Raw genomic sequence first — 19,602 nt, forward strand, 5'->3', positions numbered from 1 at the left:
TTATTGTGAAGAAACTAATGTAGAGGCTAGGACTAGAAACAGGAAGAGTAGCCTGAAGGTTGTCACAGGGTTTGGGGAGGTGACGAGAGACTAGATTATGATTGCAGTGATAGAAATGACAAGTGTTTAAAACCTGAACCTTTAGTCAGTAAGGTGTGTTGATGGGTGGTTATCATTATTGACTTTCAGGACGTGGGTGGTGGTTTAGCAGGTAAGGATGCTGCCACATCTGAGGACCTGAATGGAATGCATATTGTGGTAGGTGAGAACCAAGTTCTGAAAGTTGTCTTTTGGCCTCCCTAATCATGCAAGGGCTTACATGGGTGCACACTGACACTGATCTGATAAAATTAAAACATGACCTTCCAATTGAGAATAATGAGCATTGTGATTTACTTACACGGGGAAGAACAGTGGGAGTGGGCGAGGCCTTCACAGCACCATCCATGCTGGAAAGCTGAGCTGCCGGACCCTGCGTGAGCACTCCCAGCTTCTGTGGAGGGAAATAATAAAAAATTAAAGAAAGGAATAAGAAGCGAGTGGTGGCGGTGCACGCCTTTAATCCCAGCACTCGGGAGGCAGAGGCAGGAGGAGCTCTGTGAGTTTGAGGCCAGCCTGGTCTACAGAGTGAGTTCCAGGACAGACTCCAAAGCTACACAGAGGAACCTTGCCTCGAAAAACCAAAAAAAGAAAAAAAAAAGACAGTGTGAGAGAGGCGTAAGAGGCTTCAACTTCATTAACATTATCTCATAACTTAATAATGTTCTACTTACAAAATAAACTAAACGCTGTTTTATTGTTATAGAAATGATCTCAGTGGAATACTGGACCAATTAGTAGGAAAATATAAGACAAGTTAAGTTTAATAGGGTTTCTTGAGGAAAGAGTAATTATTGAATCAGGCAAACCGCAGAATTCCGAGAGCTCCAGCTAGCAATGTAGTCACAGACTACACTCCACACAGAAACAAAATAGAGAAATCTGTCTGGGTGCAACTAGACATTTTTAAAGCAAGTTTAAAAACTAAATATTTTATGTGTAGAAGTGTTGTGCTTGCATGTATACACCATGTGTGTGGTAGTTCCTATGGAGACCAGAAGACAGCATTGGGTCACCTACAATTGAAGCTATGGATGGTTGGGAGCTACCACATAGGTTCTGGGAACAAAAATTAGGCCTCTGTAAGAACACCACCAAGTGGTAGTGGCATACACCTTTAATTCCAGCACTCAGGAGACAGAGACAAGCAGATCTCTGTGAGTTTGACACCTGCCTGGTCTACAAAGTGAGTTCCAGGACAGCCAGGATTGTTAACACAGAAAAACCCTGTCTTTTTTGATTGCTTTTGATTGCTGACCCATCTCCCCAGCCCCAGCTAGGCATTTACTACATGGGTCAGGGTTTAATCTGTTGGATATCTACTCAGCTGTTTGTGTGAGTGGAGACATAGCTATTCATTACCAAAGATACACTCTTACAGTAGGATATGGTGTCTTTTATAGAGGAAGTCTCCAAGTATGAGTCAGCCTTACCACCGACTCCTGCTTCTTTAATCAAACAGCTGCTACAAACTTGCAAGGCTAGTGGCAGCCTGGGGTGGGCAAGCTTTTGTGCTCTCACTTTGATCTTGTCTGAAGATGTTTTTTCCCCCTGTTTTCTGCAGAAATATTTTCCTGCATAAGTGAGAATTTCCTAAGTTTATATCTTGGAAAGCTGTGAAAGAACTAAGTATTTTAAGTTCTGTCTCATTTAGAATGCTGAAGATAATATCTTCTTCATTCAATTTTATAATAATTTAACTAGAAGCTTAAAATTAAAGTACATACATCTACTAAAATGTTATCGGGGCTACGCATATTGTCAGTGTTGGAATCGCATATAGATGATGAGAAATAATACAAAAGTGACACATGTCACATTTGATTGCCTCTAACATGGTGTGTTACGTATGGATATATTTTACCCAATTTAATCCACAGAATGATTCCAGTTCTGCAAGAGAGGAAATTGAGCTATGGTAACACTGGGGAAATTTCTCCAAGGTTCAAGAGTGAGGGATGATGAAATCAGGATACAAACCAGGCAGTCCACACTTCCAGCCACCTCTGTTGCTTCACTGGAGAACCCCAAGAAAGTTATTTCAATCAATAGTAGATAAGAGTGTTTGGGTTTACACAGTTGGCAGTGAGGAAGTAAAGGCAAAAAGAGGTAATTAGTTTAAGATATTTATTAAGTAAATATTTGTGCGTCTATTGTGAACCAGCCACTGCACCACCACCTTCAAACAATGGCTCTGCTCTGGCCCTGAAAGGAGGTTCAGAAGATGATTTCTCAAATGTGAAGCCAGGCCCAACGGAACTTTACTGTGTTTTAATTTTGAAATTAATGAAGTCTTAGTGTGTTTCTAGAATGAAAAGCCATTGAAAAGGAAAAAAGTTAAGACTCACATTAGATATGGATCATTTAGAAAATGATCTTGTTTAATTTAAAAATATTTTAAATTCATTCTTCGACAATTTCACATATGTATATATTTCTATCAGAATAACTCCCAATTTACCAATCCCATTCCCTTAGTGTTCTCCCAACATGTACTTTCACATCCTTTAAAAAATAGCCCCAAGTTCAATTATTGCTGTCTCCATGAGCCTGGATTACTACTTGCAGCTGTATATCTGAAGAAAAAGGACCCCTCTTCCCTAGAAATTACTAATTGCCAGTAGCTGACTTCTTAACTGTGGATGGAGTCTAAGGGGCCCCTGTCTTATCCATGCTGACGTTCTGACTGGCTTGATCCTGTGTGGGTCACCATGGCTGCTGTGGACTCATGAGTGCAACGACCATGTTTTGTCCAGGAGACAGCGCTTCACAGCACTCCCCCTCCCTCTGACTCTTGCTGTACTTTGTGCTCCCTGTTCTGGGACGTTCTCTGAGCCCTGGGAGGTTGATATGGATGTTCTGTTTAGAGCTGAGCACTTAGCAGTCACCTATTCTAGAGCCTCTCTAACGACGACTGCGCACTGCAAAGAGAAACATCTGTGACCAACACCAGTCTATGGCTACACACAAATATTTTGAAGGCATTTTGACACGTCCACTTAGCAAAACAAAAGTAGGAGTTCCCCCTGCCCCAGAGACCTCCACAGACATGGGGTTCAGCCTGGGTTACAGCACTAAGCATGGATTTTCTGTGGAGCAGGCTTCAGATCCGAAGCAGTTGGTGAACTCTACCAGTCTTGTTGCTGTTGTGTCTATGGACAGATCTTGTTTGGAAGGTCAGTGTTGTAGCATGCAGAGTGCACCCCTGGGTAAGTGAAGACGTTTCCACCCTAGTGAGTGCACAGCAGCATCATCCAGTACTATGATGTCTAGCCAGTAAGGACGACATTTCCAGGTCAATTCCTACTTGAGTTCTCTATGCCTTGTGTTGTTCACAATACGGTGTTTAGTGAGAAACAAAGAGCAATGACACTCACCTACATTGTTAGGCTTCTGGGGCTACCACAACCAGTAACTGATAGGAAGTAGCCCATGGCTAGCTTTGAGATTTTCATTTAATAACCCATTTATTCACACATTGAAGGTAGATTTGACTAAACTCTTCCTTTTATATGTTTTTCTAAATTCTCTTACAAAGTAGTGGGCTTCCAAAAGCCTTTTCATATATCCTTAATTTTGGTTAACCCACTGCTACCTCCCTACCCCTCATCCTGCCACTCCCTCCCCAACTTAAGCCCCCGAATCCCCTTCTCTACCTTCCATAGCATGTGCTCTGTTCTATGCTCCCTTTTGTGTCTTCTTCCCTCTCCCCTGTTCTGGATCCTTCGTAGCATCCTGACCTCTACAGGCACAGCAGGTTAAACACAGAATTCTAACAATTTGAAGTTAGGAACCACAAAAGAGAGAGAATGTGTAGTTTTTGTCTTTCTGGGCTTCAGCAGCCTGATTAGTACAACATGTCTAGTCCCATCTACCTTGCTGTAAATTCCATTCTCTTAAAGGGATATTAATTTCACTGTGTATCTATACCACATTTCATCATTTGTTCACCAAGTGATGACATCTCAGCCAATTCCATTTCCTAGCTATTGGGAAGACAGCAGTCATCCTGCATGTGCATGCGTCTCTGTGGTAGGACATGGAGTCTTTTGGATATATTCTCAGACTTGATATAACTGGGTCACATGACAGTTTCCAGAAAATGACCATTTTTCAGTGACTAACAGTTCAGAATTTCTGAAGTTTTACTAAGGTAGTTGAAAAATGCACCAATCAATTGGAGCCAGAAATGTGGTTAGTTAACTGGTTAATATGACCACTGATGATTAAATTTGGCTAAAACACTTTTTAAAAAAAGTTTAATCATCAACTTTGGATGTTGATGTTGAATGAATCTCAATATTCAAAGATAATGTCAACATAATAGGGTTTCTGGTCTGTTAGCTGTCTCTACTTCATATATGTTTATGAAAACCATTTTACAGCAAAAAACTTTGATTTTATGTGCATGGGTGTTATGCCTGAATGTATGTATGAATGTATGTCTGTGTGCCATATGTTTGGTTGCTGCCCAGGGAGGCCAGAAGAGGGCATTGTATCCCCTGGAACCTCATGTGGGTGACTGGATCAAGCACAGTCCTGTAGAGGACCAGCCAGTGCTCTTAACCACTGAGTCACCTCTCTACTCCATTCTACAGTTTTCTGAGGTGAAACTCCAGTTCAGAATTAGATGACTTTAGAAAACATCTGCTTTGTGCTGTAGGTAGGAAGCGATGGGAAGGATGTGTCAGGTAAGGTGTGAGTGTTGCTTGGACCTGCCTTGTTTTCCACCAAAGGGTGTTGTTTCAGATGAGGAAGCATAGTAAGTGTTGGCATGTATTTGTGCTGTCCACTTCCAGAAAGGCCATGGAAGCTTGTAAGTATCACGTGTGTTTGTGCTGAACAAGTTCCAGACATTCTTAATGAATGACTCTGTGCACCATTCTTTGCACAGAGAGCTGATATTTGAGAAAGTGTTTGTATTAATTCAAGAAAAATACGATGTGTCTATCCCAAGCCTCACTCTTGTTCTTACATGTATGTATTTTCATTTGTGGAGAAACTATACAAGGTAACTGTGTTCATCATTCTGTGGGAAGAATTTTAGCAATTTTATTTTAGCTTTCATGATGTATTAGAAACTTGAAAATATACAACAAATATAATTTATGTAACAATTAAAATATTTGTTTCAAGAAGTTGATACTTCTTAAATGTTACATTTTAAAATAAACTAAATTTAAGATAAACTTTTAAAGTTCTCAGTTGTTTAAAGATATTTTAATTCTCTGCTTTCCTGTTACTTTTGATAATGAAACATCTGATGGTTAGTAAAAATTACTCTTTAAAAAGAAAGCTAGTCTATAAACCATGACATTTCAAATAAAGGCCTTTATGTGGTTAATTGGGATGCATGAATATCTTATCTAAAACAACCTCAGAGTGACAGCTAGCATGCAGTGTGCAATGTTATGAATAGCTGAGGGATTGACTGCCCATATACTGAAATATTGGTTTGCATTTTTAAATGTTAAAAATGAATTTGCCATTGTATAAAAACCAAATGTCAAGATGCTGTGGTTGAAACAAGAAAAAAGTCCAAGACAGCTGCACAGACACTAATGATTTAATTCTTTAATACATTTACTAAAATTTAAGAGCCTTACTGAAAAAAGAATATCTATTAAAAACATCAACTCTGTCAACTGTTATAGAAGTAAAAAGAAGGAACAAGAAGTTTAAAATAGTATCAGTAACAAAGTACAAGTTCTTTCAAAGGCAAATATCTTTGTAATGTAGTTAGTTCTATACCCATCTCTTAATGTCTAGAAAATAGGCAACCTTACTCAAAGATTGTCTTGATAGTGAAGAGACTTATCACATGCAAACAGATAGAGATACTTTTAATGTCACGTGTTATTATCCTTTTAATGATATGTTACTGATTTTTACAAAACAAGATTCCATAATTTTAAATTTTATCCATGATAACATTAAAAGCCATGAGTAGTTATCTTTTCAAATCTTCAATTATTTTATATAAAATCAAATATTCCTATACATTTTCCTTCAATTTTTAACAGTTGGTGGCAGAAAATTCACTTGGCTAGAGGCATTGATGGTATCTCTGAGGAATTTCCTTCGTCCGGTGACAAGTGAGTCCTGTCACATACACGTTTGTAGAGAGTAAGAGTCAAATTCATGGAGTCATAGGAGTGGGAGGAAATCCTAAGCAAATTTGTTTGGAGTTTGAGAAGAAAAAGAGATAATACAAGTACTGAATATGTTTACTGACCAAAACTAAATTGTGCCCTTAAGGGTTATCTGTGGGAATTTAAACTAATATATATATTATATATTTTAATATATATTAAATATATTTTAAGTGATCATCTACATTGTGTATTTCGATTTGTTTTCTGCAGTCTTCTTCTTGTGTATAAGGTCTGACAGTATATTTTCATGTACTGTTTTCATTTCTGTTTTACAACTCTAAGGATTCTCTAGTAGGTAACAATGTAGAAGATAAAGCTCACCTCAAAGATGAAAGTCAAAGGAGCAATACCGTGTGCAAGGAAGACTGTAAGGAGTCACGTGATGCTAAGACCAAAGTAACTGGAGAAGAAAGACATTTTATGTGCAGTAAGTATTAAAAATTACCACAAGGCTAAATGCTTTCTGTGTTTGACACTTAATAAGTATGTGCTTCATAGATATTTGTTAAGTCAATGCAGTCTTTCCTCCAGAGAGTCTGGTGGTATCAACAGACCATAGAAAGAAGGGCAAGCCAGAGGGCTCTGATAATATTAATACATTGATTTCTGAGTGGCTGCTTTACTCCTTGCTTCAGAGTCTTAGAAATTTCACCTTAGTTCCCCCCACCACTACAGTGTGTTTCTAAGAACAAACACATTACTTCTAGAAGCTACAACAATAATGCAATAAATACAATACAAATCTAGTAATTTAATGTCAGAAAGGATCATAATTACAGTTTTAGTTTCAATGTAAGAACAATTAAGTCACCAAGCAGTAATTCCTATCATTTATCAAATACATGGGGTGCAGTGGAGAAAGGCAGCCTGGGATGGGTGGAGCTAATAATGTGACCCAGTTCCTCTGGATAGTCATTTATAGGTTAGAATGTAAAAGGCTGGCTTAAGTGTGCTCAATTTCTGTGCAACATACATGTCCTGAGCTCCAATCCATGGACTCACTTTGGTCCCATTGAGACAGTTGTACAAATGCAGGGAAAAAACTAAGAAAAAGCAAGAGACTGAAAATGAAAATGAGAGATAAAGCTGGATGAAACAGACCCAGCTGTCAGACGTTATTAACATCATTCTACTGCCAGGATGAAGTAAACCTAGAGACAAATACCATTTTAAAGGTACTCAGGAGATAATGCCTGGGGCTTTTTGCTGGAAAGAGTGTTGTTGTCTTATATGTAAAACTTTCTCAGTCTGAGAAGCAGAGGTAGTTGATATTTATTTTAAAATGTTGTATTTTATGTGCATGAATGTTTTGTCTGCCTGTGTACATACACCACATGTGTGTAGTGACCGAGGAGGCCAGAAGCTGTTGAATCTCTTGAAAGTGGAGTTACAGCTGGCTATGAAACACTGCGTCAGAACCAATTCTGAGTTCTCTACAAGAGACGCCAGTGCTTTTAACTACTGAGCCATCTCTCCAACCCCGAGGATTTTAGAGACTATGGGAGATGATAGTAACAGGATTTCAAGTGCCTTAAGGGAATGCATTTTTAGTGTTTGTGCAACCTTTTTTAAAATAAGGAATATTGTATATTTTCTATGAAATCAAAGGGATATATTATACAAGTTCAGCCAGAAACTAACAAACTGGAAATTTAATGTTTTTACATTTGTTTATTTTATTTATTTATTTATTTTGTATGTGTGTGTCTGTGTTTGTGGACGTTGAACTTAGATTTTCAAGTTTAGTGGCAGGTGCCCTGCCCACTGAGCTGTCTTGCTGGCCTCCAAAGGTTTGGTTAAGATTTATTATGTATATGTATGCTAGTCATAGGTGGATGTGATTTTATAAAATATAGTATTAGAAAAATAAAACAAAGATGTATTTTTAATTAACTGGCATGGTATGCAAGTAAATTTTGTCTTGATAAAATTTTGTCTTGCACTTTGTCTTATCATCTAATAGTACTTAGTGGCTAAGCAGGTTGACACAGGTCACTTGTGTGGAATCCTAGCATTTGAGAGTTTGAGAGATGGAGCCAAGAGGGACAGAAAGGAGCTAAAAGCCAGCGTGTGCTACATGAGACCCTGTCCCCCACTTCCTATACTTCCTGGCCCTAAACTTCTTATCTCATGCAGTGAAAATAGGCATTAAGAATCTTGTTTCTTAATTAAATAAATCATTTTAGGGAATCTGTATTATCAGGAAGCATAATTTCATTAAGAATGTTGAAACAATTACTTTTGGCCAATCTCATTTTAAACAAATATGTACTAACTAAAACTTATAAGTTCAAATAAATTGAGATACTATTCCTTATTTATTCCAAACCATGTGAAATTCATTATTTTCACTGCTATTGTTTTATATAAAATGTCATTTTCTTTCTGATTAAGAAAAGCTGAAAAATTCTATTGTTTCTTATACAAGAAGTACCCAAAAAACTACTGAGAAATATAATGGATGAGCAACAAGCTCCTTTGGATTGTTTATCTAGCCAGGTATGGGATTCTTTGGCATTCCATTCCATTGCATGTACAAATCGGCATAACGGCTGGAAGTAAAAGCATTTTATTTTATGTTTAATGTTCAGTCCCTATGATGTGAGAAGCATTGTAACACAAAGCAATGAAGCAAGCCTTTGTTCAAGGGGGGTAAGGCCTGGTGGCGAGAAAGCAAACATGGAAAGCTAGCAATAATCTGAATGCTGTCAGAATGACATGGGAAGTCTCTCAGGAGAGGAAGCCTGGGAGCTGAGCAAAGAGCGATGAGTACATGCTTTAAATGTCATAAGGTTGCTAAGGAGGGGACAGCTTTCCCTTGGGGGGATTCATATGAGTAGGGGTGGGAGGGCTGGTGAGGTTGGGAATGTGTAAGGAAATCTGACTAAGGGAATCAGGAACTAAATCTTTTTTTTATTGATTTTTTTTATTGAGCTCTACATTTTTCTCTGCTCCCCCCTGCCTCTCCCCTCCCCACGTCAGCCCTCCCACAAGGTCCCCATGCTCCCAATTTACTCAAGAGATCTTGTCTTTTTCTACTTTCTACTTCCCATGTAGGTTAGATCTATGTAAGTCTCTCTTAATGTCCACATTGTTGTCTAAGTTCTCTGGGATTGTTTGTAGGCTGGCTTTCTTTGCTTTATGTTTAAAACCCACCTATGAGTGAGTACATGTGATAATTGTCTTTCTGTGTCTGGGTTACCTCACTCAAAATAATGTTTTCTAGCTCCATCCATTTTTTTTTTTTTTGCAAAAATTCAAGCTGTCATTATTTTTTCTGCTGTGTAGTACCCCATTGTGTAAATGTACCACATTTTCCTTATCCATTCTCCAGTCAAGGGGCATTTAGGTTATTTCTAGGTTCTGGCTATGACAAACAAAGCTGCTACGAACATAGTTGAGCACATGTCCTTTGGATATATACTCAAAAGTGGTATTAATGGGTCTTGAGGAAGGTTGTTTCCTAATTTTCTGAGGAATCACCACACTGATATCCAAAGGGGTTGTACCAGCTTGCATTCCCACCAGCAATGCAGAAGTGTTCCCTTTTCCCCACAGCCTCTCCAGCATGAGTTGTCATCAGTGTTTTTGATCTTGGCCATTCTTACAGGTATAAGATGCAATCTCAGAGTTGTTTTGATTTGCATTTCTCTGATGACTAAGGATGTTGAACATTTCCTTAAGTGTCTTTCAGCCATTTTAGATTCCTATGTCGAGAGTTCTCTGTTTATGTCTGTACTCCATTTTTTAAAATTGGATTATGTGTTCTTTTAGTGACCAATTTCTTGAGTTGTTTTTATATTTTGGAGATCAGACCTCTGTCTGATGTGGGGTTAATGAAGATCTTTTCCTATTCTGTAGGCTGTCATTTTGTCTTGTTGACCGTGTCCTTTGCTTTACAGAAGCTTTTCAGTATCAGGAGGTCCCATTTATTAATTGTTTCTCTCAGTGTCTGTGCTGCTGGCGTTATATTTAGGAAGTGTTTCCTTGTGCCAATGCATTCAAGTGTACTTCCCACTTTCTCTTCTATAAGGTTCAGTGTGGCTGGCTTTATGTTGAGGTCTTTGATCCATTTGGACTTGAGTTTTGTGCATGGTGATAGATATGGGTCTATTTTCATTCTTCTACATGTTGATATCCAGTTATACCAGCACCACTTGCTAAATATGCTTTCTTTTTTCCATTTTATATTTTTTGCTTCTTTATCAAAGATCAGGTGTTCGAAGTTGTGTGGATTGATATCCAGGTCTTCTATTCAGTTCCATTGGTCCTCCTGTCTGTTCTTATGCCAATACCAGGCTGTTTTCAGTGCTGTAACTCTGCAGTAGAATTTGAAGTCAGGGATTGTGATACCTCCAGAAGTTCTTTTACTGTACAGGATTGTTTTGGCTATCCTGGGTTTTTTGCTTTTCCATACGAAGTTGAGTACCGTTCTTTTGAGGTCTTTGAATAAATATTGCTTCAATTTTGCTGGGCATTGTGTTGGATCTGTAGGAACTAAATCTCGCTACAGCGGGGGCCACTGAAGTATGTAATGAGGAAATGTCATCACCACCTTAGCAGCTGGTGTGGAAGATGATTAGGGAAGAGCCAGGGGAGGCAGCGAGGAAGGCACCAGAGCCTTCAGGACAGTGAGAGCAGAGCTGCAGTGACAGACAGCACAGAAGTAATGGCACACAGAACTAGCTCTTAGGAGATGCTGCTAGGTGGAATGAATGCTGTTTATGCTTTTATTGTGTTAGAACAGTAAGAATCCAATCTAGAAGAGAAGGTATCCTTCTGGCCAGAGAGGCTTAGAGACAGCGTTTATATAATTTAGCTAATATAACTTTGTCTCGTGTGTCTCCCTTTAGGTTAATGAGCTCATGAATCGAATTCTCCTTTTGACTACAGAGGATTTAGCAAACAGCTGGAATCTTTTGCCGCCAGCCCATGCAGTCACATGGTGAGAGCGAGCGCTGGTATTTCTGTCTCTGCACGCTCCTGTTTTATTCCTCAGGGTTTTCTGGGCAGTGGTGCAGCGGAAGGTTTTGACTATAGTGCTGCCTGTTTCCTAGCAGTCTGGAGGACTGTTCCTGCTCTTCAGCCAGTTACAGTGCGTGTTCTTCAGAAGCTGAGGACTTTCCCACTGTCTGGAAGCCATAGTGTAAAATAATATCAAGAATCTGTTGACCATCAAGTAACCTTAGGTGCTGTATTCTGAGCATCCCGCCCTGGCATTTTATTACTAATTACTCTTCACAAAGAAGAGGCTTTCCAGAGTCCCTGCCTAACCTGTGAAAAGTGTTTTTTTTTTTTTTTTACATTTCAAAGTGAGATATAACATTTTAAAGAAAAAAGAAATTTAATATATAAATACCAAGTTAACATTTTTGCACTAAAATATAACATATTTATTCCTATGTGCTTCTAAGAAAGTGCTATGTAAATATTACAAATATTAATTCACATAAAAATTCCAAGCAAATAAATATTACTGACGCTCAAGGATGTGATCCTAAGTTTTTCTCTGAAGTGGGATGAAACAGACAGGGATTGGGCATCTCCTTGTTCCTTTATGAAGACAGTGCCATGTGTTACTTTAAAATGACTTATTGTCTCATCCTCTTCTGAGTGAAAGGGCGAGGTATAGCAACGCATGAAGTCCAGTGGCAGGCTGGTCCTTAACCTCCAAGCTGCTAGTTTCCTCCTCAGTAAGTTGAAACCCTTATCTGTCTTTCCTCATTGGTCTCCAATACCAGATAAACAGCACCTCAAAGTGGGAGTTTCATGTGACTCACAGTTTGAATATATACCCCAGCACTGTGGGGAGGCATGATCACAGGAGCGTACACCCCAGCACTGTGGGGAGGCATGATCACAGGAGCATACATTCCAGCACTGTGGGGAGGCATGATCACAGGAGCGTACATTCCAGCACTGTGGGAGGCATGGCAGCAGGAGCATACACCCCAGCACTGTGGGAGGCAGCTGCTCACTATCTGCAGTCAGGAAGCAGAGAGAGATGAATACTGGGGCTCAGCTGGCGTTCTCCCTTTAATTCAGTCTTGCACCCCAGTCCATGGACATGGTGCCACAATCAAGCTGCACCTTCTGTTCTCAGCTGAACCTTTCTGGAGACCATCTCATGCACACAGCTGTAGGCGTTTGTCTCAGGTGACTCTAAGGTCAGACAGGTTGGCTGTGAATGTTAAACTCTGCAAGTCTTACAGACTTGCTGTGCAGGGCTAGCGAGTAAATCACAACACAGTTTGAATTATCCTGTGATGCACAGCAAGAGCGTAGATACCCCCAGCATCAGGTGAAGACAACCCAAGAAGCCCAAGAAGCTTGCTCACACCTGCCAACCGATGACGAGGCAATGCTCTGCTGTAGGCCAGCCCTTCACTGTGGACTACTTCCACCACACTCTGAGCATAGCTCCATTAGAAGAATGTTTCCTCTCATTTCACAATGCAAACCCCAAAACTATTTACCCCAGAAACAAAGGGAAGCTGAACAAGTTTTTATACTTAGCCTTTCTGTTGAGTTGTTTTCTACAGATTAATGTGTGATAAGCTCTGTGCTAAATGCTTGCCTTTCAAACCTCCAAAAACAAACAAACAAACAAAAAAACACTTCTATGGCACAGTGAGTTGTGCTATTTTTCCTACATTAAGAAAGCATTCTAAGGCTTCCAGCTAGTCAGTAGTTCCTAGCTAGGAAGTAATAGCAGTCACCTGAGTAAGTGATGCCCTGAAACTTGCTTTTGGAGGTGGTATTGGTGACTGAACTTAAGCTGCATGCATGGTGGGCACGTGATCTATCAGAAAGTTACCCCCACCCCCGCCCCGGGCTGGAGAGATGGCTCAGTGGTTAAGGGCATTGCCTGCTCTTCCAAAGGTCCTGAGTTCAATTCCTGGCAACCACATGGTGGCTCACAACCATCAGTAATGAGGTCTGGTGCCCTCTTCTGACCTGCAGACATACACACAGACAGAATATTGTATGCATAATAAATAAATAATTTTTTTTTAAAAAGAAAGTTACCCCCAACTTCTTGTTCTGATACAGGGTCTTATTAAGTTGCTCAGGCTGCTCTGAACTATGTTGTCAGGGTCAGGGCAAGATTTCCTGCCTCAGTTTCCTGAGTGACTGGGATCACAGGGCTGGAGTTTTGTAATTACACTTAAAAATGCACACTAGAATATCTTTAAATAGAATGTAGTACTCCTCGGCACACTGGTATCACATACAGGCATTTCCAGTCCTCTATGGAGCTTTGTGGGTGGCAAGGGCTACAGCTTTAACATTTGTTTCTTGTTAGTGAAGAAAGCAGTTTCTACTTCCCTCTTAGTTATTGGCACTGATGACTTCAACACACTACACTCTGAAGTCTGGAATAAAGTAGTCAAGGACGTGTTAATCACAATTAAACTACGTAAGTTTTCTCCTTCCTACCCATCCTTTATATATTAAAAATAAACTTGGGTTATTGTAGAATCTTTGGAAAAGAGAATGATTAATTATACAATGAGTAAGGGTTGATCCCAAATGAGTCTTTAAAGATTTGTTTTACTTTTACTTATGTGTATGTGTGTGAGCCTGTGTGAGTTTATGTGCACATATGTGTGCAGGGACCGGAGAGTGCTGGATCCGCTGGAACTAAAGTTACAGACAGTTGTGAGCCACTGTCTGGGTGCTAAGAACATAACCTGGGCTCTCTGCAAGACTACTTGGGCTCTTAATTTTTGAGTTTTCTCTTTGACCCCACAATATGAGACTAAAATTCAAGCAATAGTCACTTAATTGTTAAGCCATCACTCTGACCCCAATATGAGACTTTAAACACTAATGACCAAAAGGAATGTTATTTGTGAGGGCTTACAGCAACCCAAATTCTTTAATTTCTGTTCTTTTTTATGTTTTCTCCTGAGTTCTAAAACTGTGGTAATGTTTCGTTTCTAATATAATAAAGGTATGGCATCACTGATAGAAGCTGTAGTAACAGTTTCAGACAGCATCGTCAATTCTCTGCCATCAACTCATTGTTTTAGGTATGCTTGAAGTGCACTAAATGAGTAATTTTTCTTTACATCTTCTACTCAGACCATGAATTTCAGTTTCCTGAGTGTCCATAGTTGTTACACTATTCAAAGTAAATCCATCTGTTGCCAAGTTTTATGTTATCCTTATGGGGCAGAGCTGTGCAATACAAATTATTGCTTTAATTTAGTTTGATGGAGACTAGACACTAATGTGTGATAATAAACGTGGGGCTTACTAAAGTACATTTACTTTGATTCCTACTCATGCCTATACTTTCTTTTGATAATACATTATTTACCAGTGTGAGACTTTGCTTCAAAAATTTAAAAAGAAATTAATAGAAAAAGTGTTTTACTTGAGCATAAGGAAGACTGCTAAACTGATCAATGCTTAATCTGAATAATAAGAATTATGCTTTGTTTATCCTTAGTACTTGTCTGCTTGTATTTCTAGTAGGTACCTACTGCGCACAATGCTTATGGACAGAAAGGATATGTGTGTGTGTGTGTGTGTGTGTGTGTGTGTGTGTGTGTGTGTGTTTATGTATTTTTTTCTGGGTACTTTCTCAGTATATAAAATATTTATGATCTTTAAAGTTTATCAATAGTCTATATTATACAACAACCACCTTTCTAAGTAGATGCAAAGAGTTTCTATTCTTAGAATTATTACCATAATTTCTCTTGAAATCTATTGACAAGATGTCAAGAAATTAGGAATTATGTGGGAAATAATTTAAAAACTACCTAAGTCTCTTTGCCTACACATCCCAAATTGGATCTGAACAGCGGTAGAAGGGAAGAATTATAACTTTGAGAGGAGTGGGTTGCATAACTGCCTCTTCTGTGGAAAGTGCGGGGCCTGAAGTTCCTTCACATTGGTTTTTTATTTCTTTTTTTTTTTCTGACTCTGTGTGGGAAGTCTCTTGTAGAGTGGATCGCTTTGCTTTCTTCCCCTGTTGTTTCTGTGGGCCCCAGACAGGTCCATGTCACACAGTTTCAACAGAGGCCCCTGTGAACACCTGCTGAGTGGCCACAGCTCATGGCTCAGTATTGAAATACCAATCTGAACTCCAGTTTGTGGGAGAAAAGAGAAACCAGAGGCAGGCAGACATTTTTAGCACTAAGAAACCAGCATTATAATCCAAAGAACAAAGTCATTTGTTAATCAATCTATCTCTGCCGTAGTATGTCAGCGCTGTTATCCCTGAACTGGGGGAAAATGTTGAGTTGAGGAATTATATGATAGCCTTAAAATACTGCAGACAGTTGTGTCTTAAAAATCTTATACAGGCTCAGCTAGGTCAATCATGGGTTTGTGTAAGTGGTAGTATTTCCAGAGAGGATCTAATCTACATGGGAAGTAGAAAAAGACAAGCTCTCCTGAGTAAACTGGGAACATGGGGAGCATGGGAGAGGGTAGAAGGGGAGGCAAAAGGAAGGGAGGGGAGCAGAGAAAAATATATAGCTCAGTAAAAGCAATAAAAAATTTGAATACATTTATGAGAATGAAAACTTTCTTGTATTTATTTTTCTATAGGATTAGGGATGAGTTCTATAATGTCAAATAATGAAAACAATGGTATATTATTTTGGCATTTTTCTGGGCCCATTTTAGGTAATGTATGACATGGATTTCAGAGGAGGAGGAGGATGGACAGTAGTTCAGAAAAGGCTCAATGGGACATTTGACTTCCAGAGGCCATGGTGTGATTATCTGGATGGATTTGAAGACCTTTTAGGTCAGATTTTATATATCTATGCATTGCCTTTTCTCTTTCTTTCTGGTGTGATATGTCTGAACTGCATCAGCGTTAGTCAAATCTTCAGGAAGAGTGGGTAAATATATGTGAATATAAAAATATGAGTTAAATTCTACTTTCTTATGTCAAATTATTTTTTAAAACTGTTTTCAGTTAAGACCTAGAAATCTGGACTGGAGACATGTCTTAGCAATTAAGAATACTGGCTCCTTCTCCAGCAGACCTGGGTTCAATTTCTGGGTCCCACATGGCAGATCACACTGCCTGTAACTCCTGTGCCATGGGATCTAAAATCTTCTTCTGGTTTTTATGAGCCCAGGAACACACAAGGTGTACCCATGTATGCAAAAACACCTGTAGACACACATTTTAAAAAAGTAAAACTTTTTAGAGATGAATTGGAATATAATTTGAGTGAAAATTCTCAGCTGAATATTTGTTATCTGTACCCAGTAGTTGGTAGGTGCTTCCCAATTGCTTGTGGGATGGGGGAAGAAAAAAAAAAAAGAGGTAGGGTTGTCATAGACTTAAAATACAATGAAATACTGATAGAACCAAGGCATATGATCATTAAAGTCAAAGCCTTTAAAGTTGAATGTAATTTTGCAAAACTATGATGTACATTACTATTCTCTAAATTTGAAGAGAGTTTTGACTAAGAAGTTCTATAACCATATACTGTTTGTGCAAACTGAGACTGTTTTATATTTAGTAGAATTAAAATATATTGGGTATCTAATAAAATGTGCTGGTAATGCTTACATATGGGATTGGAGTAAAACTGAAAGAAGCTTAAGACATACAAAGACCATGAAACTAAAAGTTCCTGGAGAAACCCATCCTGCAATGTGTCCACCTTTTCTTGTACTCATTCTTTTCAGCTTGAACAGAGTGATAGCTAAAATATCCATGGAAAAGAACTTTATATATTAGTCATAGCTTTCTGAGTTTCAATACTGTCTGTCTCATTATCTTCCAACCCTCTGAAATTTTATACCCTGTAATTTCATAACTTAAGTAGGTTGTAGCTCAGGAATGTCCACATTTAGTCCACATTGTGGATATGGAAAGATAGAAAGCCAGTGGCTAAATGTGTTTGCAAGAACATTGTCCAAGTTAGAGAGTTCTGTTAATGTCATCCACCTTAGATCTACGGTTGTCTTTGAAATATCGACTCTAAATCTGGGGAAGCTTCAGTGTGGCTACATTTTGTTTCCATTCATAGGTTATGGAAAGCTGCTTTTAAACAAGGAAATACTCATTTATAAGGATTTTCCAAGGCCGAAAAAGCAATTTCAGCTGAGTGCTTTCAGAAAATGTTTCTTAAGGAGCAGCTGAGTTGAGATTAAAACTCCTACTTTCACTGGGTCACATCATTTGTTAGTTGACGTAAGACTTCAACAAGTTTTTTGTTGACATGCCGTAAAGGTAAATCTTGACTTTTAGTCTAGTCTTTAAGTACACTTTTAAGTTGAATTTGGGGAGATAGAAATGAAGCAGTTTGGTTCTGTTCAGGTTAATGAATTAACAAAATAAGTAGGTGATGTGGGCTGAGATTTCTGTTGACAGAGGCTTCTTTGCAGTCATTCAGTCCCAAAGAAATACACAGAGTTCTACATTAATTATAAACTGATTGGCCTATTAGCTCAGGCTTCTTATTAACTCTTATAACCTATATTAGCCCATAATTCTTGTCTGTGTGGCTTGCTACCTTTTTCGGCACGGCAGTCACATGTTGCTTGCTCTGTGTCTGGGTGATGGCTTCAGATTGAATCTTTCCTCTTTACAGAATTCTCATCGCCCCAACTCTAATTCCTGCCTGATTACTGGCCAATCAGCATTTATTTAAAATACAAGTGACAAGGCACAGACCTGCACTTTCCCATAGCAAAGTTAAATAACAGCTGATGGATGAGCTGGGCCACGCCTCTCCAGAGTCCTGGTTATGGATGCGTCTCCTCAGTTATAAAGACACTGAATGGCATCAACATTCACAAACAAAAGATTGTTCTCATTTCAACTAAATGTCTTAAAACAAAGCATTTCTTTTACAGGAGAATTTTGGCTAGGACTAAAAAAGATTTTTTACATAGTAAACCAGAAAGATTCCAGTTTTGTGTTTCATGTGGCCCCGGAGTCCGAGGACGACACCTTGGCTTATGCTTTATATGATAATTTTTGGCTAGAGGATGAAACACAATTTTTAAAAATACATTTAGAACAATATTCAGGAAATACCGGTAAGTTTTTAATTACTAAAATGACACAAAAAATTGAGCTATCCCTTGCCCGGTATTACTTAAAGATAGCCATAACACAGGACATATGATAATGACATACAGCCGATGACAGTAGATTAGAGATCAATGTGTAAGTCAGAAACTTGGTTGTGAACACTTTGCTTAAACGACCTTGGAGCAGATTTCACATTTCTTAAAGCAAATGCTGTAACCTTAGTGTTCTCATGGATGGAGACCTTGGAACAGGCTGGGTAAGCAGAATCCTATTTCCACGTCCAGGAAGTAAAAGCATCCAACCCTGTCAGTCAAGAAACCCGGAAGAGGAAGTGTCTGGGGGGTCCAACCCTGTCAGTCAAGAAACCCGGAAGAGGAAGTGTCTGGCCCGAGACCTCCTGTGGATCACACCTCTTTCACCCCATCCTAGTCCACAAAGACACCAAAACACGTTATTTTCATCCTCCCTTCATGGAGTTCCAAAAATTTAACTCACTAGAACTTCAGAATACTTGATAAGTTTGTATTTTGGAGCTGAATTTTTAAAGACAGTGGAGTGAAGAAATACAAAACTCTACTCCCCTGTTTTTTCTGATGGTTCTATATATTAATGTTAGAAATTTGTAATGAATGCTATATATCTCTTGACTGCCAACTAGTCTTGGTACATATGCAACACAATGACCCTGAAAACACAAAAGACTGATAGGCCTTTAGGTTTAAAGAGAATGTGAGAATGATTGCTACCAGGAGATTTGTTATGGGAGAATGGGTAGGTTTCAAAATTAGGTGAATGTTAAAGCCTCTTGAAAAATATATATTCCTGTATAACCTAGTGCAGCTGCTTCAGACCAGATGGCTGTGCTGCATCCTGAGAACTACAGGCTCAGACCTGAAAGGAAGGGTGGGCTTCTGGCAAGTGAATGTTGGCAAATGGGACAGCTTGTGTCACAGCATAGAAGAGGAGATGGCCAGCAGGGGGCTGCTTGGTGTGCCTGGAATTCATGGCATATTAGGGGGGCTGGTCTTGAGACATTAGGTGAAAGCTGAAATTCAATTCTTGATTGATATGGAACGTTTTAAATGTGTGTGTGTGTGCTTGAGCATGCGTGTGCATTTATCCATATATGTGTGTATATGTGTACACACACACACACACACACACCACACCACACATGTATTCACGCACGCAGGCACACACACACACACACACACCACACCACACCACACATGTATTCACACACACAGGCACACACACACCACACCACACCACACCACACCACACCACACCACACCACACCACACCACACATGTATTCACGCAC

General features: G+C 39.1%; 1 protein-coding gene across 1 annotated transcript in view; it reads left to right on the plus strand.

Moving 5' to 3' along the window:
• Positions 1–5,017: 5,017 nt before the first annotated feature.
• Positions 5,018–19,602, plus strand: part of Angptl5 (angiopoietin like 5) — a 17,481-nt gene continuing 2,896 nt past the window's right edge. Inside the window, 9 exon segments of the mRNA XM_026779499.1 lie at positions 5,018–5,130; positions 6,537–6,681; positions 8,649–8,689; positions 8,691–8,753; positions 11,108–11,199; positions 11,315–11,398; positions 12,300–12,393; positions 15,900–16,023; positions 18,099–18,284. Of these exon segments, the coding sequence (XP_026635300.1) occupies positions 5,041–5,130; positions 6,537–6,681; positions 8,649–8,689; positions 8,691–8,753; positions 11,108–11,199; positions 11,315–11,398; positions 12,300–12,393; positions 15,900–16,023; positions 18,099–18,284 (919 nt within the window). The 5' untranslated portion in view covers positions 5,018–5,040.

This window comes from Microtus ochrogaster, chromosome 5 (genome assembly GCF_000317375.1).
Source record: "Microtus ochrogaster isolate Prairie Vole_2 chromosome 5, MicOch1.0, whole genome shotgun sequence".
Taxonomy (NCBI): domain Eukaryota; kingdom Metazoa; phylum Chordata; class Mammalia; order Rodentia; family Cricetidae; genus Microtus; species Microtus ochrogaster.